A 22,362-nucleotide genomic window follows, 5' to 3' on the forward strand; every position below is an offset into this window, starting at 1 on the left:
TCATAGAACACAGGTCTCGCAGGTAATCAAATACTAGTATGAGCCCCCCCCCCTCTATGCACACACAGTGATTGACAAGTACTGTAAAACGCTATAATTTAGCCCTTGCTTAGACCTATAATTTGCTGGGGCTAAATGTTTGCGATGTTTTGGAGTGGCAGCACGCAAGCTGACAGGACTAGATATTTCAGCTGCGGGACATGGTTTTCTTGGCAATTCAGTCTAAGCAGTAGGTAGAAAGCAAAATATCAATGTTTATTAGGCATCTGGAAGGTTGAAAGCAAATATATACATTTATAACAATGATCTCTATTATCGTTTAATACAAGGATACAGCAATTGAGATAAAGCAAATGACACCTTCAGACCGCAATGAATCAAATTAGACAGATTGGTGCAGGTTAAAAATATAAGTGAGATAAGGGAGTAATACCAAAAGCAAAACCATTGACCTTACTTAGCAACGACTCCGTTATCAACCCCCCCTGGAAGTTACATATACATTAGTATACTGCGATGCCCAAAATGCAAAAGAATGGGTTACGTATTGATAATGCATGGTTATTTAGACTCCAGTTCTTTTTAGGCAACCATATTTGATATTACAATCCCTATTTTATGATTGATTCATGGGCATAAATCAGACAGCTAGTATAGGTAGCTGTTGAGTTTATATGATTTTCAATGGTGCAAAATACAAAATTTACATACTGGTATATGTTGCACCTATCGATCACAGTTAAGTTTCTTCTTGAAAAGTGCCCATGACCCAATCCCGAAACTAGTCTTTACTGTCTCTCTCGGAAGATGAACGTATCTCTGTCTGGAGTATTGAGGATCTTAAAAATCTGCTTCATATCCTCTCCGTCCCAACCAACATGGAACTTTTCGATGATCTGTGGAGATGGAGAAAAGCTGTAGGCAATGACATTCTACGACGAGAAAAAAAAAAAAAAAAGAAGTATGTCATAAATGTCCTTTTCGTACATATGCCCCCCTCCCAAATGTAAGTTCAAGCTTAGCGCAAAATGTTCAATGACACTAGCTGTTCCTTTTCCTTACCTTGAAAGCTAAGTAAAGGCAATTTTTAATGCATAACATTCATTCCTTCCTTCTTAGTTAAGATCTTTTAGGGGGTCATGTGATGTCATTAAAACTTCTTACCTGTAGTTTCCCCAACTTTATATGATCCTAGTTTTAACTTACCCTGGTAAGACCAAGAAATAGTTCTTGTTCCGCAAAGCGCCGACCTGAATATGCAAAAATGGAAGACGAAAATATCCCTGAATATTTTTGTTGTCTCTACAGAGTCATATCGCTCCTCGAGCTCTGAAAATGTGATGATTTTCTTAGAGGATCTTAATTGATGATTTGAATTGATCGGGAGGCCTTTGTGTGAAAACATTTACAACTGTTAAGGCTTGCCTGGCTTTTGTGGGTTTCAACGGCTTTACAAATCTAGCGGTTCCGGCCGCCAGAAGTGCGATTTATTTAGTCAGGCTGAGGAAGAAACATACCGATGCACATCCTTGGTCCATAGCCAAAAGGCAGAAGGGCGAATGCCTGGACATTTGTTGATGACTCAGTCCGGAGCCACCTCTCCGGCATGTACGATTCCGGTTCCGGATAATACTCCGGCTGCCTGCTGATAACGTTATGTGCCATGATAACCTGAGTCTGGAAAACAACAAGGTAAAGTAAGTATTTTCGAATTCGTATGTGATTGCGTCCCACGTCGGATTACAAACCATTATTGAGGATGAGTGTAATATTCCGTACTTATATCAGTTTTTGTTTAAAAAAATATGCAAGTGTTGGTAACAAAATAGAGGTAATCTCTATATGATACTGCAGTACTAATCTTGACAGGAATATGGAAATGAAAATCCTACTTTAGCAGGTACGCGATAGCCTGACAGCACAACGTCACGATTCAGGATCCTTGTGTTGAAGAAGGTGGTCGGGTAAAGCCTACATCATATCACAGAACAGAAACAAATCAGCTGCAGCCAAATGAATGCAAAAAGCCACTTGAGCCTGCAAAGGTTAAAAATGCACCCAAATAGCCTAGTTAACTGTATCTGTATCGGTATAGCCGGTATAACCGCCCTTCGGCGTAACACACCAGCTTCGCAGGTTAGCATCAGTAAAGGTACAAAGGAGGTGAAACGGTACCTGAATGTCTCCTTGACCACAGCGCGAAGGTAGTGCATCTTGTTCAGCACCCTGTCGTCTATGGGCTGCCCTGGTGGAACAACCTCCGTGATCTCTTCGTACAGTTTTTGTTGGGCAGCGGGATTTTTCGCCAAGAAGTAAAGATTAAAGGCCATCGTGTTCCCTGTCTGTTTAAGAAACAAAATAGCATCTAAAACAGCAACATGTGGTATAGCTACATTCAATCATTCTTTCCCTCCTCTAGGCAGATTCTTTTAAACCTGTAGACTGATTATTATCTTCGATAAATGATCATAATTTCATAATAACGACTTGCGTGAGCAACGAAAAAAACATCGGCATATACATCGTCAAGCTACACTGGGCTATTTGAACTTCATTCAGACGGGTGGTACAAACTCTTAGGTACATATAACCCACTACTAAAGTCACGCGTATGTGAGGTCGACGTGTTCAAAACAAAATTGGGCCAGTATTAATGAAAAAAAAGGTATACAGGATCGGACTTTACATAAAGGTATGGCTTAGGATATGGTAAATTGCCTGTATTGGATGTCGGAGGTTTGCTCATTAAATACTAGTATTCATATATATAGGTCATTTCATGAGCATTGATAATGCCTCACCGAATCAACACCACCAATTATCAACCCAATCGCCATCATGATCACCTCGTCCATCGCCATGTCTTTCTGGGACATGAGGTTAAACAAAAAATCTGTCTCCTCAGGTGGCGCGTCCATTTTGCGGAGTTCCGCTAGCTTTTCTCCGACCATCTTTCCTGCAACACTGGTTGGCAAAATTAGCTAATGTCATCTACTGTTCTATGACAATGCATTATGTAAATTTCTTCTTTTATTCATAACTGTGAATTTCTCTTTGATTCTGACTACTAGTATAATCTTCCCACTAGTCCCGATGGCTACAGATATAAATATAGCGGGAAATTGAAGACAGGAAATTATATAACCTTTAGGGGACCTTTGACCTAACTTCCTGTCAGTGTCCACGACGTGCCTAGCATGTGAAAGTAACAACGAAGACGCAAGCAAGCACACTCAAAAAATTCTAAGGTTGAAAGGTGTATGGCAAATGGGATATTTGTTTGTGGTGACATATATCATACCTATTCATCGTGTCCAATGCTCTCACAAACTTCTTCCAAGCCGGCGTGCTGATGTACTTGTACACTGGAGGTGACATTTCCAGCTTAGCGAGATAGAAAAAGAGCTCGAGGATCGCTGAGATCATCCGCTGGGCGTCAGAGTCTCCAGCCAGTTGATCCAGGTTCAGACAGCCCAACCGTTTTCCCAGAACCACCAGGCTCAAAGCTGGAGATAGGAAATCGGAGATCTCTTACCTCCTTGAAATATTCAGCGTGTTTGCATTTCAGAGTTTTGGTCCAAGCATTTTCCCACTGACTCCTATAAGGCAAGCTGGAAACATGCATATAGCACTGACTCGAAGACAGTTGAAAATATGATGACCTTGGAATCTCAGACCTAATTTTTGATACGAAGGCACTGTAAACGACGATCGATACATACCAATCGTTGGCTTGTGCTTTTGGGCTACTGATTTACGACCATTTCTACCCAGAAGCAACGGTTTCGACCGCTAATGAATACTCACACTCAAGTCCCCATTTGTGCAGTAAGTTCATGAAGTTGTTCACTTGGCCACTGCTGTCACCCTTCCGTACAGCGGTCTGTATCAGCCCGGCCAGATCCTTTGACACCTCGTCCTGCATGGGCGCGTACACACCGACGGACTTGGGACGCATCATGTCCTTGTTGACGGAACTTCGGACGCGGCGCCAGTCTTCTCCCTGTCTGCATGTAGAAATAAGAGCAGCGTTTATATACTGAGGAAACATCTCGTGCAGCATCAGGTTTTTGTTTTTTCATGTGTTAATCTGTCTGTCTGTTTGTTTGTTTGTTTGTTTGTTTGTCCGTAGTTATTTGGATATAGAGTCGCAAGAAATGGGAGAGAGGGTAGTTTAACCACAGACTGAAAGGTCGTTTGGAGGTCTCCCAGCAGGATGGGAGGAAGTTACAATAAAATATACGCAGAGTCATCGAGAAACACACAATAAACTAGAGTTCCACGATCTCATACCTTCGACAAATGATGTTACCCTTGGGCCATGGCGAATGTTGACGAGTCGCATTAATTATGGAAATCAGACATTCATTTGCATAAACACTATCTGCCAATGTTCTTCTTCTTCACAATTACACATGCCACGCGTTTGAATAATCATATCATGGAAGGTAGCAGATTTATAGCATTTCCTCGTTAATTATGCTAATTAGCTGCTGATTTGTATAACTATCATTTTATTATGTCAAGCATTCTTTGAGGTACCCACATACCAAAAATCATGATGATATGTTAATCGGTTCTTGAGTTATATTCCTTCGAATATTTTTCAACGAATGCTTCTGCAGTTCCAGAACAAGTCGCTAGGGGGTCCAAACCCATGTCACTTCTTCCCCAAAGAGCTACCTACCATCCAAATTTAGTGGCCCTACCATATCCAGATCACGAGATATCAAAACCGGAAGTTCAGCTGCAGTACCATAACAAGCCGCCAGGGGGTCCAAAATCTAATCAGTTCCAGGTCTCATCAAGACCTACCCACCTACTAAATATAAAGACAATCCACCTTCTTGAGTTATCGTGTTCACACACACACACACACACAGACACACGAACGCCAACGAAAACATAACTTTCTTGGCGAAGGTAATACAAGCTTTTAAGCTTAAAAGGTGGTAAACCTAGACCTTCCATGCAATCACATAGGCAAACGCAACGATATAGAATATCTAAACTGCGTAACGTGATATGCATTTATTTCTTATGAATACAGATATAGATATCCTTACAGATTGGCAAGACCTTTGGGCTTCTTTCTCACTGCGCGGTATGTGTTCAGGGCGTTTATAATAGGCCGCTCGGGGTACCGTCCGTCGCTTCGGAAAACCGTCGCGATGTCCTTCGGGTCACACACGAACACCGTATGCCGGCGTGGGCCCAACTTCTCCCGATAGATCTTTCCGTACGTCTGGTACCTTTCAATTGTGGAATGGCCCAATTTCGTATGTATTGGAAAACGCCCTGTAACATTAAATACGAGATAAGATTATTTATATTTTATTCCATACCACTCCATAACATAGGTATGGATGAATTGTATTGTTTATCCTCATGTTTCTTATTCCCCTCCTTCTCCTTCTGCTGCCATTTCGTTAGATGAGTTCAATTTTTTTTCATTTTCGGGCCATTATTTTTGTGCGGGGTGCATGGGAACAATCTTTTATTTGGGGGCAAATTGGGAAGGCTCCACTTCAGACTGGGATTCTTGGCAATATTGTCGTTCACTGTTGGGCAGAAGTCAGTTTGTAATGTCCTTCTTTTACACAGGATGAGTTTTGGAACAGTCCATTTTTGGTTGGGGGAGATAAAGAGAAATATGCTGTATTTGCTCACGAGCAAAATGTCGGCATTTCTATTCCTACAATAGCATATACTTTTTGGTGCTATTTTTTTAATTTTTAAACCACAATAGTCACGCGAACAATCACAAGGGTGTCCAATGTGCAAAGGTCAAACCAAGGACAATGTGACAATTTAAATTGTCCTTGGTTTGGTCACGTAAACGCTCATAAAACTGTGCCGAACTTTGAATGCAAACACGTAGTTTGTGCACTATTCTCTTGTGTGGTGTCGCTTTAACATTTGGCACGGTGCCGAGTGCATGCATGCATGCATGCATGCATGCATCAGACGATTGCAAATAACTTGTTGAAGTGACTGCAGCATGCCAACCTGTTTCGAGACTTTATGAGGTATTATGCTAAGTATCGTAATACATGATTCGTTATTGCCCAAAGGAACTAAGACTTTGCATAATGCACTTGAACATGTGTGCATGGACAATAACTTGACCTTTGACCAGTAGCTGTACGGAAGCTGGTCCCCTCCCCTACAGTCTGCTATGTTGTGTAGCTTGTGTCTGAGCCTTACCGAACGGACTGTAGTCCAGCGCCGAACCAAAAAAGGGGAGGCCTTTCGGACCCGGAATCTCCTCAAACGGCCGGACTGCCTCTTCTGGGGCGGCCTGTTCATCCGCGGTGGCTGTAGAGGCGGCCCCACGACTGCTCTGACGCAGACAAAACCTCCACAGACCCGAGAGCCTCGCGTCGGGGACAGCTGCCCTCCTACCTGCGAGCTTTAGCAAATGGGACATGGTACGAGTTGCTCGTTGTCTGCAGGAACTCTACAGGAACTATAGATTACTGTTGTGAAATGTTGAAGCACTTTTCAAATACGTTACTTCGTCCTAGACGGTGACTTGTACAGAGCTCAGGGCTAGGCACGGAGACGGAAGCCTTTCTTTTCACCTGATCCGAACTTGGCCCGAGCGTCATGACGTCATGGCAGCTAGGTCACAGTCTATAAACAGCCTACACTGTGAGAGTGAAGACCGTGTGCTGCAAATATAAACAAGCCTTTCCACTCACTATTTTCTGTGGTCTCACTATTTTCTGTGGTCTCGACATTTTTCTGGATTCTGGACTCGGTCTTATAATGAGCAAAACTGATATTTTCTGTGTTCTCAACTGTTTTAAACAACGCTGGTTGTACTGTCAACGGAATAGTAGATAGTGGTGGGTAATATTCTATGTTTGCCCTCGTGTTAAAATCTTGAGATTTACTTTGCAGCCTCAGGGTGATTGGACAAACTCTGTGACCTTTGCCCTTTCAACCTATAAACACACCAGCTCATTGGTTCACGTACTTTGGACTATATCATCGCACAAAAATAAATGAAATGCACTAACAGATCAGAGCAACAAAAAGATTTATCAGGGATCAAGCTAGAAATATAAACTAACTGTCGTAGAAAGAATATGTGCAAAAATAATGAATGCAATTGAGAAAGGTAGTGAGCTTGGTAACATCTTTTTGGCAATACTAGATGATGAAAGACAAATTAAAATATTTACCTTATTTTGCAACTACTCCATTACTAAAACTCTCTTGTTGTGTATGTAGTTTCTGCCACGATGCCCAAATACAGAAGAACAGTAAACTGTGTCGTTTCTTTCACGGGGTCACCTAACTTGCATTATGTGTCGCCCTGCTGCCTGGCAAATGTAGCGGAAGGATATATGTACTCATGTAGCAAATCATAATTCTAATATCAAAAGCAATTAAAATCTGCTACAACCAAACAGATTGTAGTTGTGACTACTAGTATACAAAACATATCTGTGTTTCATCCAACCCATCTACAAATATACTGCAGATCAACATCAAATTACGTCAGTGTAAAAGGAAATGGTGACATACTTAGTACTTAATACGACTCTCTCTCTCTCTCTCTCGAAAGCCACGTTGTTTCGTAATTGATAGGAATGTGTATATGGGATTACAATATTGACACTTAGTCATAACTTCATCTGTTTATAAAGTTATCTAATGTTATAATTATTACCTATTAGTCTGTCTGATTGGGCAAAATTAGACAGCTAGCAAGTTGAGTTTATAGGATTTTAAATGGTGCAAAATACAAAATTGTTAATATACATGTATATTGCACCTATCACATCAATCTTCTTTTTTTAAGTGCTCACGACAGAATCTCCGAAACTAGCGATGTCTTTACTGTCTCTCTCGGAAGATGAACGTATCTCTGTCTGGGGCGTTGAAGGTCTTGAAAATCGGCTTCATATCCTCTCCGTCCCAACCAACATGGAACTTTTGGATGATCTGTTTGGAGAAAATCTGATTAACATCAATTCATGACTTGGCAGTATCACTCTACCGCAAAAATATAAAGGTTTTCCTCAGGAATATTAGAAATTTAGACTTCCATTCGGTATGTGCCCTAGAAAATATAGACGTCCAAGCCTCGAGCCAAATGTTCATCCTAGATCGTCCTAGTTTACACTTACCCTGATAAGACCGAGAAATAGCTCTTGTTCCGCAAACCGCCGACCTGAAATTATGCAAAAAGAGAAGGCAATGTTAACCTAGAAACAGACAAGTGGAGGTCCCATGTTTGAGGACAGTCATATTTCAAGCAAGCTAAATCCACACAAGTATTCTCGGTGTGAGTGGTTCAAACCTCACAGTCTAGATCTGGTCTCAGAGTTGACACCTTAAGAAGATGATAGCCACTTATGTCAAACCTTCCACAATGTGTGGTAAAGCTCAATAAGGGCAATGAATTGAAGATTTATCTTCCCTCGGAAGTCATATTGCTTCTTTGGATTTGGAAAACCATACATGGTTTTCGTAGAGGATATGTCTTATGATTTCAATAGGAAGACCTGTGACGTATTACCTAATAACACAGTTTGTTCTTTGCCTACGTTGTCAGTATCATGTGCGGTTCAACAAGATAATGCAAGACAAGTAAAATGCGATGTTTCTACATGTATTATTCTATAGGCTTATATTCGTCATGCAGAGAAACGTACCGACGCACATCTTTGGTCCATAGCCAAAAGGCAGATGGGCGAATGTCTGGACATTTCTTGATGACTCAGTCCGGAGCCACCTCTCCGGTATGTACGATTCCGGTTCCGGATAATACTCCGGATGCATGCTGATGACTTTATTAGGCACGATAACCTGAGTCTAAAAAAAGTCAAACGTAAATGTAACCATTTCTGAATTCTATCGTAATTGTGTCCGAAGTTCCTGGCTACTAACAGCCATTTTGAGGGCGAGTACAATGTTCGAAGAAAACGCATGAATTCTTCTCAAAGACACATCAGTTGTACAATGGACAAGAGGCTTCAACACTACACGCATACCTTTATACCTATACCTATGCAGCCTATATGATACTGAAGTCCTGATTTTGACAGGGATATAAAAAAAAATAAAATTCATACTTTAGCAGGTACACGATAGCCTGACAGCACAACGTCACGGTTCAGGATCCTTCCGTTGAAAGGGAGGGGTGGGCAAACCCTACATTCAAAGAAAGAAATCAAACCAAAGGAGAGTGGTAATCACATGGATCCGGAGGTCCCTCCATATGCACATAAACATACCATTTTCCTTACATATGTGGTGAGTTCTGATTATATTTGTAGTTTTAAAGGGCTTCCTCATTACACATATCCGTATAATGTAACGTTACCTCTGTATTTCACGTACTTTGTATAGATAACCAATCGTGGTCTGTGGCATGCACACAACCATTCATTCATTCATTCACTCACACATTCTTTCATACATTTACATGTACATGTTATCCAAGTATCGTATATAATTTATGTAAATTGGCGAATAGTATAAACGCGTATATGCAGAATGTTTGAGCTAGTAAACCTAAAAGAAAAAAAAAATACACAAATATTATTAGCATCAATAAAGGTAAAGGGAGGCGTGTCCGTACCTAAATGTTTCCTTGACCACAGCACGAAGGTAGTGCATCTTGTTCAACACCCTGTCGTCTATGGGCTGCCCTGGTGGAACAACTTCCGTGATCTCCTCGTACAGTTTTTGTTGGGCAGCTGGATTCTTCGCCAGGCAGTACAGATTGAAGGCCAGGGTGTTTGCAGTCTGACGTTTGTGGGAACAATAAACTGTATGAAATACAGCTAGTCAGGCCCGTGACTTTTCTTCACATCATCGTGTCAAACTACACTAATTCTTTAATTAATGATAATATTTCCAAAGGAAAGCTAACAGCAAATTAATGTTGATTATTTGTTGACATTTTAGATTGCTTGTATTGGATCAGAAGGTTACTCATTAAAGATACATTGGTCATTTCATCAGTAGTAACGAGGAGGTTAACCTCCTTGTTAGTCGATAATGCCTTACCGACTCAACTGCACCAGTAAGCAACTCAACCGCCATCATGACGGCCTCGTCCAACGTTATGTCTTTCTGGGACAGGAGGTTGAACAGAAAGTCTGTCTCCTCCGGTGGCCCGTCCATTTTGCGGAGTTCCTCCAGCCTCTCTCTGATCATCTGTTCTGAAATACTGGTGTAAGACCGGTCGTCCAAAATTAGCTAATTTTATAGTAATTTAATTTCTGAGACCAAATTCGGAACAGATGCTTTGGACTTTTGAACGACAAAGGCAGCATTCAACACGGTAGAAATATGCCGATATTCAATGAAGTTCAATTTTCTAATGGAAAGATAATTAGATCAGCCTGATCTCGGGGGTATCAGTAATCTTCTTATTGTGTTTGATCACTCGACACGGTACTTCATAAAACAAGAAAACAGAGAGTGGCATATTGGAAGTGAAAAAGAAAGAAATCGAATATCTCATAATAACTGTTCAGAATGTTTATGACTTTCTTGTTTTATTTTAAATTTCTCGATAATTCTGTGTACACATAAGGCCATGTTGATTTGATTATATGGATGACATCCGCGCGCGCATGAATTTTCGGCCGTTTCCAAAAGAAAAAAAAGTTTTCAACCATACTGTAAATCGTGCAAAACAGTTGCTAAATGAGCAAAAATATACCATAAGTTGCAAAGAAAACATTTAGAAACGATACCAATGTCGTAGAATGCCAAAATCAAAGAAAAACAAGAAGCCATAGGTGACAATTCTCCGTGAAGTATTATATATTGCAACAAAAAGAAGTAGCCATTGGCGACAATTCTCTGTGAAGTGTGATAAATCGAACAAAGAAAAATTGTTTAAACGCGCGTCGGCTCAGTCATCTTAAGACGCAACAACCAATCAGAGATGCGAGATGCCTACACGTGACGCGGGAAGGGCGCGCGATGCCCGAAATATTTTTGCGTCAATATTCAGCGCCGTGATTCAAGAGATTAATACCCGGAAACAATTTTTTTCTTGTTTTGAACGCATTAACATGCATTTACGCTAATCTAGTATGATTCAGGGTTACTTTTTTTAACCTGCCATGGCCAGATTATCTAAAGATGTGTGTATTGTGTGTACAATCTATAGAAAGAGAAATGTACATCAGGTCCGATCATCCGATTTTCTACGTTTCGGTTTTTTGGACTCGGTTCATGAACGTATTTTGGTTTGGCTCCTGGAATGTGCAAAAAATGACTCCCGGGACTGTCTACAGGGAACACTCGCACATTCGCGGTGTATCAGGACAGCGCGACTGGTCGTCATTAGCGCAGTAACAGTTGCATAAACGGACGAAACCATTTCAAAGAAATGGGGATGTTTCGAAAATAAGCATTTACTCCAATATCAAAACAGCTACGGTAAAAATAAAAAGACGTGCATCATCCCGGACATAATGCAACACCACATGCGAAATTACACAGAAATGCGACGTACGGAAGAATGCGTTTTGGCTGCGAACATCTTCCAAAAAACTTGGCATCTCTTAACCATGGGCAAAAACATCTGGAACCACTTATAAAAACCACCCCGTATCTGCATGAACTTTTTTGAACCCCACTGCTATTCCAAACAACGCGTTTTTCTGGACCATTCCAATTCGCCTCGTAATTGTAGGGGTGCGTCTGCGATATTACATTGACCGCGAAAGCAGCAACGGCAAAAATACACATTCGTGCATCAACACGGGCATGCCCGCAGACGGCGTATAAAATTGCGTGCCGATTACACAAAGAGAACCCAGTGTTTTGACTGCGAACATGAAAAATCAGCCGATTACAACACTCCGTCCGGAGGTCCTGACCTCCTTCACGGAGTAAAAAGACAAAAATGTAAAGAAATGAATTCGAACAGTAGATTATTCGCCATAACATATTCTGTGCCATTTGTTCAACCTTCATGACCACGTAGATTTCATAGTGAAAGCAACTTTTTTTTTGCAAAACTTTTTTTTATTCGCACGCGCGCATCAGTTTTGGGGTTCCCAGAGGATGTCATCCATATAATCAATGGAGGAAGTGTAAAGAAGGTGTACAGCAAGTGACATGTAGAATTATTAAAATGTCGTTCTTTCTTACTGGTAACATGTGACATACCTAATCATCGTGTCATTAGCTCTCACAAACTTCTTCCAAGCCGGTGTGCTGATGTACTTGTACACGGGAAGTGACATTTCGAGCTTGGCGAAGTAGAAAAAGAAGTCGAGGATCGCTGAGATCATCCGCTGGGCGTCAGAGTCTTCAGACAGTTGATCCAGGTTCAGACAGCCCAACCGTTTTCCCAGAACCACCAAGCTCAAAGCTGAAAACGAGAAATCGAATATCTCAAACCTCCGTGAAATACCGACAATTTTAATGAATTTCTTGTTTTAAACGTAGTTGTGCATATTATTGGGAATTGAAGGAAAGGAATCAGATCCCCTTATCTGGAACCATTGACCAAACTTCCTGCCAATGTCCCCAAATGTGCCTAGCATGTAGAAACACGAGCGAACACAAGACACACAGGAAAGATCTTCGTTTCCGGTGGTATTAAAACTAAATACTAGTAGTGGAATACATTTTCGTACAGGAAGAGCGAACTGCAGCAAATTTGAGAGTCATCGCTGACTGCTGCAGGCTATGTAACAAACACTCACACTCAAGTCCCCATCTGTGCAGTGTGTTCATGAAGCTGTTCACCTGGCCACCGCTGTCGCCCTTCCGTACAGCGGTCTGTATCAGCCCGGCCAGAATCCTGGACACCTCGTCCTGCATGGGCGCGTACACACCGACGGGCTTGGGACGCATCATGTCCTTGTTGACGGAACTTCGGACGCGGTACCATTCTTCCCCCTGTCTGCACAATATGCAAGAGCAGTGTATATATACTGAGATTCTGCGAAAACGTCTCATGCAACATATTTGATTTGTGCGGTTTTGTTGTCACTGTACATTTATTACCTTCGCCAAGAATTGGAGAAGGATATGTTTTCCTGGCCGTGTGTGTGTGTGTGTGTCTGTCAACAGCATAACTCGAGAAAGCATATATGGATTATCTTGATATTTGGTAGGTGGGTAGGTCTTGATGAGAGCTCGAACTGATTAGATTTTGGGCCCCCTGGCGGCTTGTCATGGTAATGCAGCTGAACTTCCGGTTTTGATATCTCATGATCTAGACAAGGTAGGGTGACGAAATTTGGATGGCAGGTAGCTCTTGTGCTGGGGACGAAGTGACATGAGTTTGGGCCCCCTAGCAGCTTGCTCTGGAACTGCAGGGGGGTTTAAAGGACAAATGTTTAAAGAAGGATAACTCAAGAACCGATTGATGGATCATCATGATTTTTGGTATGTAGGTAGCTTGAGTAATGCTTGACATAATGATATTACAATTATGCAAATATGGATGTAATTTGCATAATTAATGAGGAAATTCTATTAATCAGCTGCATTCCATGATAGGAAGTTCAAGCTTGCGACATATGTTATTAACAACGAGAGAAACACAGGCAGATATCGATTATGCAAATGAAGACTTAATTTGCATAATTAATGAGAAAATGTTATAATTGCAGTGTTTGAAGTTTAGTGAAGGTGAACATAATTTAACATAACTTATTCAAATAAGGACCTCATTTGCATAATATATGAGGAAATGCTATAATGGCATTCTTTGTTAAAATAAGACTGTTGGTGGAGATTATGATCAACAGATGTAATTCATGCAATTGCGGATCCTATTTGCATAATCAGGGGGATTAATACATTGTATATAAGTTCTTATTCATAAAAGCTAACATTATTTGGCGAAGGTATGAGATCGTGGAACTCTAGTTTGTTTGTTTGTTTGTTTGTTTACTTTTTGTTAGTAGTTGTGCTCTACAGAAATAACGCAGACAAAACGACTTCTTTGACCATCTATGCAATCACATAGGCAAGCGCAGCGATAAAGATATCCTTACAGGTTCCCAACGCCTAGGGGCTTCTGTCTCATCTTGCGGTATGTTAAGTTGGAGTTTGAGATAGGTCGTTCGGGGAGTCGTCCGTCGCTTCGGAAAACCGTCGCGATGTCCTTCGGGTCACACACGAAAACAGCTTCCAAACTTCCAAACTTCTCCCGGTAGATCTTTCCGTACGTCTGATACCTTTCAATTGTGGACTGCATAATTTTTGTGTGTATTGGAAAACGCCCTGTAACGTAAAAAAAATGTTATCATAGTATTTACCGGCAAACCGCGTGCACAGCACTCACGCGGAACAAACACAGAGGTCCAATGCAAAGGTCAGTTTCGTCAAGTAGTAAAAAGAAAACTTTGCTCAGACAGCATGCAAACATGTCAACGTTGATCGATTTTCCATGATTCAATAAAATACATATTACCTTCGCCAAGAAGGTAATGTTTTCAGTAGAGTTTTTTTTTGTTTGGCTGTGAACAGCATAACTCAAGAAGCTTTGTATGCATTGTCATGAAACTTGGTGACATGAGTTTTGTTATGGAACTGCAGGAGCGTTTGTTGAAAAATATTCAAAGGAGAATAACTCAATAACTGGTTGACGTATTGTCGTGATTTTTGGTATTTAGGTAGCTGAAGTGATCCTTGACAAAATCAGATGACAATTATGCAAATCAGGAACTAATTTGCATAATTAATGAGGAAAATCTTTAAATCTGCTTCGTTCGATAATAGGACTACGAACACTTGTGACATGTAATTAAGAACGAGAAAAACATCTGAGGATATAGATTATGTATATCAAGACCTAATTTGCATAACTAATGGAAAATTGTTATTATAATTTAATAGTTGTAACTGCTGGGAATTTAATACTTGCCGCATTAGGAAGTTAAGTGAAGGTGAACATCAATAAACAAAATTTATTCAAGTCATGACCTCATTTTCATAATTTATGAGGAAGTGCTAGAATAGAATATTCTGTTAAGATAAGGCTGTTATTGGGGGGTCAACCGCAAGGGTTAACATCATTTGGCGAAGGTATGAGATCGTGGAACTCTTGTTCTGTCTTATTTGAGGCAGAGAGTTCGAGATAAGCGACATGAATAAGGATAATACTTATACAATTCTATTGCTCATGGGAACTGAGTTTTGCATAATGCACCTTGATATGTGTGCATGGCTCAACGTTGCAACATGGATACCAACTTGGCCTGTACACCCCTCCTACCATAACAGTCTGTAGTACGCTGTACCCGCGGCTTAATCCTTACCGAACGGACTGTAGTCCAGCGACGTACCGATGAAGGGGAGGCCTTTCGGACCGGGAATCTCCTCAAACGGCCGGACTGCCTCTTCTGGGGCGGCCTGTTCATCCGCGGTGGCTGTAGAGGCGGCCCCACGACTGCTCTGGCGCAGACAAAACCTCCACAGACCCGAGAGCCTCGCGTCGGGGACAGCTGCCCTCCTACCTGCGAGCTTTAGCAAATGGGACATGGTACGAGTTGCTCGTTGTCTGCAGGAACTCTACAGGAACTATAGATTACTGTTGTGGAATATTGAAGCACTTTTTCAAATATGTTAGTTCGTCCTAGACGGTGACTTGTACAGAGCTCAGGGCTAGGCAGACGGAAGCCTTTCTTTTCACCTGATCCGAACTTGGCCCGAGCGTCATGACGTCATGGCAGCTAGGTCACAGTCTATAAACAGCCTACACAGTCACTGTGAGAGTGAAGACCGTGTGCTGCAAATATAAACAAGCCTTTCCACTCACTATTTTCTGTGGTCTCACTATTTTCTGTGGTCTCGACATTTTTCTGGATTCTGGACTAGTGGCAATTATCTCACTCAGTCTTATAATGAGCAAAACTGATATTTTCTGTGTTCTCAACTGTTTTAAACAACGCTCAGGAACGCTGGCTGTACTGTCAACGGAATAGTAGATAGTGGTGGGTGATATTCTATGTTTGCCCTCGTGTTAAAACTTAAGATTTACTTTGCAGCCTCAGGGTGATTGGACAAACTCTGTGACCTTTGCCCTCTCAACCTATAAACACACCAGCTCATTGGTTCACGTACTTTGGACTATATCATCGCACAAAAATAAATGAAATACAATAACAGAACAGAGCAACAAAACGATTTATCAGGGATCAAGCCAGAAATACAAACTAATATGTGCAAACATAATGAATTCAATTGAGAAAGGTAGTGAGCTTGGTAACATCTTTTTTACAATACCAGACGATGGAAGACAAAAATATTTACCTTATTTTACAACTACTCCGTTACTGAAACTATCTTGTTGCGTATGTAATTTCTGCCGCGATGCCCAAAATACAATGTACAAAAGAAGAATAGTTTAAACTGTGTCGTTTCTTTTACAGGGTCACCTAACTTGCATATGTGTCGCCCTGCAGCCTGGCAAATGTAGCGGAAGGGTATATATACTCAAGTAGCAAATCATAATACTAGTATCAAAAGCAATTGAAATCTGATGCAACCAAACAGATTGTAGTGACTACTAGTATACATAACATATCTGACTATCTGTACTTTGACGATCATCCAACTCATCTAAAAACATACTGCAGATCAACATCAAATTACGTTAATGTAAAAGGTGGCGTACTTAATACGACTCTCTCTATAGAAAGCCATGTTGTTTGTAATTGATAGGAATGTGTATATGAGATTATTATATTGACACTTAGTCCTAACTTCGTCTGTTTATTAAGTTATTTGATATTACAGTCCCTATTTTTATGATTGATTCATGGGCATAAATCAGACAGCTAGTATAGGTAGCTGTTGAGTTTATATGATTTTCAATGGTGCAAAATACAAAATTTACATACTAGTATATGTTGCACCTATCGATCACAGTTAAGCTTCTTCTTGAAAAGTGCCCTTGACCCAATCCCGAAACTAGTCTTTACTGTCTCTCTCGGAAGGTGAACGTATCTCTGTCTGGAGTATTGAGGATCTTAAAAATCTGCTTCATATCCTCTCCGTCCCAACCAACATGGAACATTTGGATGATCTGTGCAGATGGAGAAAATCGGCTTGAAATAAATTGATTAGGCAATATCACTCTACCACAAAACTAAGATTTCAAAGTTTCCCTGAAGACTATTAGAAACTCGTCTTCCGTATGTGCCATAGAAACTCCAGACATCTAAATCTCGATTCAAAACCAATGACACTTGCTGCTCTTTTACACGAAAATTGAGAAAAAAAAGCATGACATCAAGAACAGATTACATTTCCTGTTGCCACATCTTTCGCCAACTTGAGATGGTCCTATTTTTATTTACACTCACCCTGGAAAGGCCCAGAAATAGTTCTTGTTCCGCAAATCGCCGACCTGACAATACAAAAAGAGAAAAGGAACATTTTAACGTTGAAACAGCCAAGTGGAGTTCCCGTATTTGAGGGCAGCCACTCCTCAAGCACGTGAAAGATCCCACCACACTTGTACGTATCGAAAATAGTAGGGATTCTTCTTTGTGCGACTAGTCCAAACCTTATAGTCTAGATCTGGTCTTGACATCTTAAAAAGGTGTCAATCTGGTCTTGACATCTTAAAAAGGTGTCAACATCATATGTAGTTCGACAATGCAATGGAATGGAATGTTTCTATTACTCTATTGGCTTGTGATCTTCACACAGAGATACTCACCGAGGCACATCCTTGGTCCATAGCCAAAAGGCAGAACGGCGAATGTCTGGACATTTGTTGATGACTCAGTCCGGAGCCACCTCTCCGGTATGTACGATTCCGGTTCCGGATAATACTCCGGATGTGCGCTGATGACGTTGTGTGCAAATACAACCCGAGTCTGAAAAAAATCAGAATGTGAAAGCAAAGAATTCGATATAAAGTCCTTGGTAAAAGGAAACCCTTTCCGAGTTCACTTGGCCTGCGTCCGAGGTTCCTGCCTATTACCTCGAGCGTAAGTGCAATATTCGTCTGTTTTGCAGAAATATAACAGTGTAACGCATAACAGTTCATTTTTAGCATATGATACTATATAGTACTAATCTTGGCCAGAATATGAAAATAGAAATCCTACTTTAGCAGGTACGCGATAGCCCGACAGCACAACGTCACGCGCCAGGATCCTTCCGTTGAAGAAGTTAGTCGGGTAAACCCTACATTCGTTGTGCAAAAAAAAAAACATTGGACAGAGGTTTATACACATGGACATGAACCTATTATCCTCCATCGCATATTTGACGTGATTTTATTTGCGTAAATTTACACACACTTCCTAGCTTGTTTACCTCTGTTCTTCACGTCCAACGCTTTGTATGGGCTACAAATGATTGGCATTGACATAATCATTCATTCATTCATTCATGCAGTGAAATATTATCCTCGTTTACTGATTTGACAAAAAGGAACTACCCAGGAATATTTCGAGCTTGAAATCATAAAACTGTGCCCAAATACCTAGTACCTGGATGTCTCCTTGACCACAGCACGGAGGTAGTGCATCTTGTTCAGCACCCTGTCGTCTATGGGCTGCCCTGGTGGAACAACCTCCGTGATCTCCTCGTACAGTTTTTGTTGGGCAGCAGGATTCTTCGCCAGGCAGTACAGATTGAAGGCCAGAGTGTTCGCTGTCTACGTTGAGGAAACAAAATGGCATGTAAAAAGCAGCTGGATAAGCCCCTCACTGTTTCTCTCCAACTGCAGATTCTTTTAAAACTGCACACTGATTTTTTAAGGTAAATAATCAAAATTTCATCATATCGACTTGTGTGAGCAAGGAACAGATATCGGCGCGTATACAGCGTCAATCTATACAGGGCCAAATGAGCATCATTTATTGGAGACTGACAGTACAATCTTCCAGGCACATATGACCCACTCCTGAAGTCACGCCTCTGTGAGATCACGTGTTGAAAGAAGTTGAGCCAGTCATCATGAAGAAGGGCATGCATAAAGGTAAAGCTCATTAATGATGCATATGAATTGCTAGGTACCAATTAGACGGTTTTCTCTTTAAAGATTCGCAAGTCACTTGACGTGTATCAATAATGACTTACCGAATCAACACCAGCAGTTATCAACTCAATTGACGTCATGACCGCCTCGTCCATCGTCATGTCTTTCTGGGACAGGAGGTTAAACAGAAAATCTGTCTCCTCAGGTGGCGCCTCCATTTTCCGGAGTTCCGCTACCCTTTCTCCGACCATCTTTTCTGCAATACTGGTGAGTGGTGTAGAAAAAAATTAGCTAATTTCATAGTAATTTCTAAGACAGAGAAAAATGCTTTGGACGATAGTTGTGACATGTGACATACCCATACATCGTGTCACTAGCTCTCACAAACTTCTTCCAAGCCGGCGTGCTGATGTACTTGAAGACGGGAGGTGACATTTCGAGCTTGGTGAAGTACACAAAGAACTCAAGGATCGCTGAGATCATCCGCTGGGCGTCAGAGTCTTCAGCCAGTTGATCCAGGGTCAGACAGCCCAACCGTTTTCCCAGAACCACCAGGCTCAAAGCTGGAGATAGGAAATCAAGGATCTGAAACCTTCGTGAAATATTGGGAATTTTTCGCTTTATTCATTATTGTGGATTTCTCTCTGATTTTATTTATTACTGTTCCCACTGGTTCTTATAAGGCCAAAGGCATACACATAGTACTGAGTCGAAGACAGTGTTAGACAACTTTTTAGGACCTTTCTGAGACCTTTGGCCTAACTTTCCTAAGAAATCACTGTTTACATTTACCAATTGTTTCTGTGATTATGAGCAACCCATTTTCGCCTGTTTGGCAAACCACCGGTAACAAACACTCACATTCAAGTCCCCATTTACGCAGTAAGTTCATCAAGTTGTTCACTTGACCACCGCTGTCGCCCTTCCGTACAGCGGTCTGTATCAGCCCGACCAGATCCCTGGACACCTCGTCCTGCATGGGCGCGTACACACCGACGGACTTGGGACGCATCATGTCCTTGTTGACGGAACTTCGGACGCGGCGCCAGTCTTCCCCCGTTCTGCAAAAATAAGGGTAACTTAGCGTTTACATACTAAGAAAACGTCTCATGCAACATATTTAATTTGTAAAAAGGTTGTGTTTCTGACGGGCAGATGAAAGGACACCCACCCACACATACGTACACACACGATCGCTACCGAAAACATACCCTTCTTGGCGAAGGTTACATGATGCTGAACGTACCCTTTCCTTTTACGATTAACATGAACGTTCTACGCGGTAATATAAACACAGGCCAAAATATCGACCGTATCCATGAGGCAGACGCAGTGATGGAGGCTAGTGATTTAGAATATCTAAACTCATGTAACGTTATATGCATTCAGTACTTATATATATACAGAAATCCTTACAGATTTGCAAGGCCCACGGACTTTTTTCTCATATTGCGGTATGTTACGATGGAGTTTATAACAGGCCGCTCGGGGAACGGTCCGTCGCTTCGGAAAACCGTCGCGATGTCCTTCGGGTCACACACGAACACTGATTCCGGGTTTGGACCAAACTTCTCCCGGTAGATCTTTCCGTACGTCTGGTACCTGGCAATTATAGAATGGCCTATTTTTGTCTGTACTGGAAAACGCCCTGTAACATAAAATATAACATAATGTCATGATAGTATTTCTAAAAGAAATTGAAAATGGGGCGGATAGAATTTATGGAAAATAGCAAGCTCTTCCGAAATTTCTCCCAACAGTTTTCTGTTGCCTTGACCTGACTTCTCGATGTGACATTTGGAATTGTTGTGGTTTGTGGCTAGGGAATGCCCCCCACCCCACCCCACTCATGTGCTATGATCATTTAACTGTGCGAAGTACTGCGAACATACAAGCAGGCGCACAATCACATACACACAAGTGACACAAACATACATTTATACAGTACCGGTACTATCACACTGCCTCCACACATGGTGGTAATTATGCATCAATCGTTTTACTTGGCAATATTTTTATACCTTGCACAATTACTAAAATGACCAATACAAAAAGAGGTGAAGACACAATGGGTAGTGTAACTCGATCAGCAAGGTCGTTGCACCACTATGCCGTTCACCCATGCATGACGCTTGCACAACGACCCTCTCTGCTAGGGCTGCGGACCGGTACACTGTACCGGTCCAATACCGTAAAAATCGTTTCGGTACAGGTCCAAAATACCGGATCATGAAGTAACGAGTATATACCGAAATAGCTAGTTTACACCATGTATATGACTAAAGATAGGTAAATGCTACCACAAAGACGAAAAATTAGCACTGGAAAAGACGTTAACACCGTCGATTGATTGGAGATCCTCAGTCTCACTAGACATCGCGAGAGTGTGGCTGATCCAGGGTTGTGATTGGTCAACAAACTCAAATCAGGTCAGAGGCCTTTGTTGCTTTTGTGTTGTGTCTGCATTTTGCCGCGTAAGCCTCCGTGAAGAACAAGTGTTAATTTGTCAAATTGTTCAGGTACAGGTACAGGTCCGGACCTGTACCTAAACCTCTGTACCGGTACCTGTACCTGTACCTGATGTTACGTTTAGGTACGCAGCCCTACTCTCTGCCACTTTGGGGGTTTGTTCTGCTGAGCTACTGAAGGCTATTCCAAGATCAAAGTTTTGGATGAGGAGACTTAAATATAGGACGACATATGATTTTAGTGCTCCTCAGAACTGAGTTTTGTACAACGCACCTATGCTAGTACCTCAACATAGGTTCAACCATGTCCTTGGCTGATGACCTGTACGAAACCTGACACCCCTCCTACCATAACAGTCTGTATGCTATACCCGCGGCTTGATCCTTACCGAACGGACTGTAGTCCAGCGACGTACCGATGAAGGGGAGGCCTTTCGGACCGGGAATCTCCTCATAAGGCCGGACTGCCTCTTCTGGGGCGGCCTGTTCGTCCGCAGTGGCTGTAGAGGCGGCCCCACGACTGCTCTGACGCAGACAAAACCTCCACAGACCCGAGAGCCTCGCGCCGGGAACAGCTGCCCTCCTACCTGCGAGCTTTAGCAAATGGGACATGGTACGAGTTGCTCGTTGTCTGCAGGAACTCTACAGGAAGTATAGATTACTGTTGTGGAATATTGAAACACTTTTCAAATACGTTACTTCGCCCTAGACGGTGACTCGTGCAGAGCTGAGGGCCTCAGAGCTACATGTAGGCAGACGGAAGCCTTTCTTTTCACCTGACCCGAACTTGCCCTGAATGAGGTCAGCCATGGCAACTATGTCACAATGACACCGTGAGGATCCATGAGAGTGAACTTCGTCAGACCATGTGCTGTATATAAACAAGCTTTGCAAATGTTTTTCTACACATGGTTCTGTTTCCATTTTCTGGATTAAATTCTTGAAATTCCG

The 22,362-nt window shown here is 41.8% G+C and overlaps 1 protein-coding gene across 1 annotated transcript; it reads right to left on the reverse strand.

Annotated features, from left to right (window-relative positions):
- Positions 1-765: 765 nt before the first annotated feature.
- LOC109466472 lies at positions 766-22,085 on the reverse strand. The gene is made up of 27 exons (XM_019764228.1): positions 21,801-22,085; positions 20,360-20,591; positions 19,805-20,004; positions 19,302-19,506; positions 19,045-19,207; positions 18,453-18,619; positions 18,066-18,144; positions 17,672-17,831; positions 17,313-17,356; positions 16,929-17,032; positions 15,264-15,505; positions 13,998-14,226; positions 12,696-12,895; positions 12,154-12,358; positions 10,030-10,192; positions 9,599-9,765; positions 9,090-9,168; positions 6,208-6,460; positions 5,067-5,298; positions 3,808-4,007; positions 3,302-3,506; positions 2,802-2,964; positions 2,176-2,342; positions 1,893-1,971; positions 1,518-1,677; positions 1,207-1,250; positions 766-896 (listed from the first exon to the last, which is right to left on the reverse strand). The coding sequence occupies exons 1-27, from the start codon at positions 22,021-22,023 to the stop codon at positions 789-791; spliced, it is 4,473 nt and encodes a 1,490-aa protein (XP_019619787.1). The 5' UTR covers positions 22,024-22,085; the 3' UTR covers positions 766-788.
- Positions 22,086-22,362: the final 277 nt, after the last annotated feature.

Source organism: Branchiostoma belcheri, unplaced genomic scaffold (assembly GCF_001625305.1).
Source record: "Branchiostoma belcheri isolate BF01 breed outbred unplaced genomic scaffold, Haploidv18h27 scaffold1, whole genome shotgun sequence".
In the NCBI taxonomy this organism is placed as follows: domain Eukaryota; kingdom Metazoa; phylum Chordata; class Leptocardii; order Amphioxiformes; family Branchiostomatidae; genus Branchiostoma; species Branchiostoma belcheri.

Bases quoted from the DNA above. Each gene is read 5' to 3' on its own strand.
- LOC109466472 (XM_019764228.1), bottom strand. From the start codon at position 22,023: ATGTCCCATTTGCTAAAGCTCGCAGGTAGGAGGGCAGCTGTTCCCGGC. The intron at 19,208-19,301 runs GTATGTCACATG...ACCACTCACCAG, and splicing joins GCTAGTGACACGATGTATGG to TATTGCAGAAAAGATGGTCG. The intron at 18,145-18,452 runs GTACTAGGTATT...CAACGAATGTAG, and splicing joins GTGGTCAAGGAGACATCCAG to GGTTTACCCGACTAACTTCT.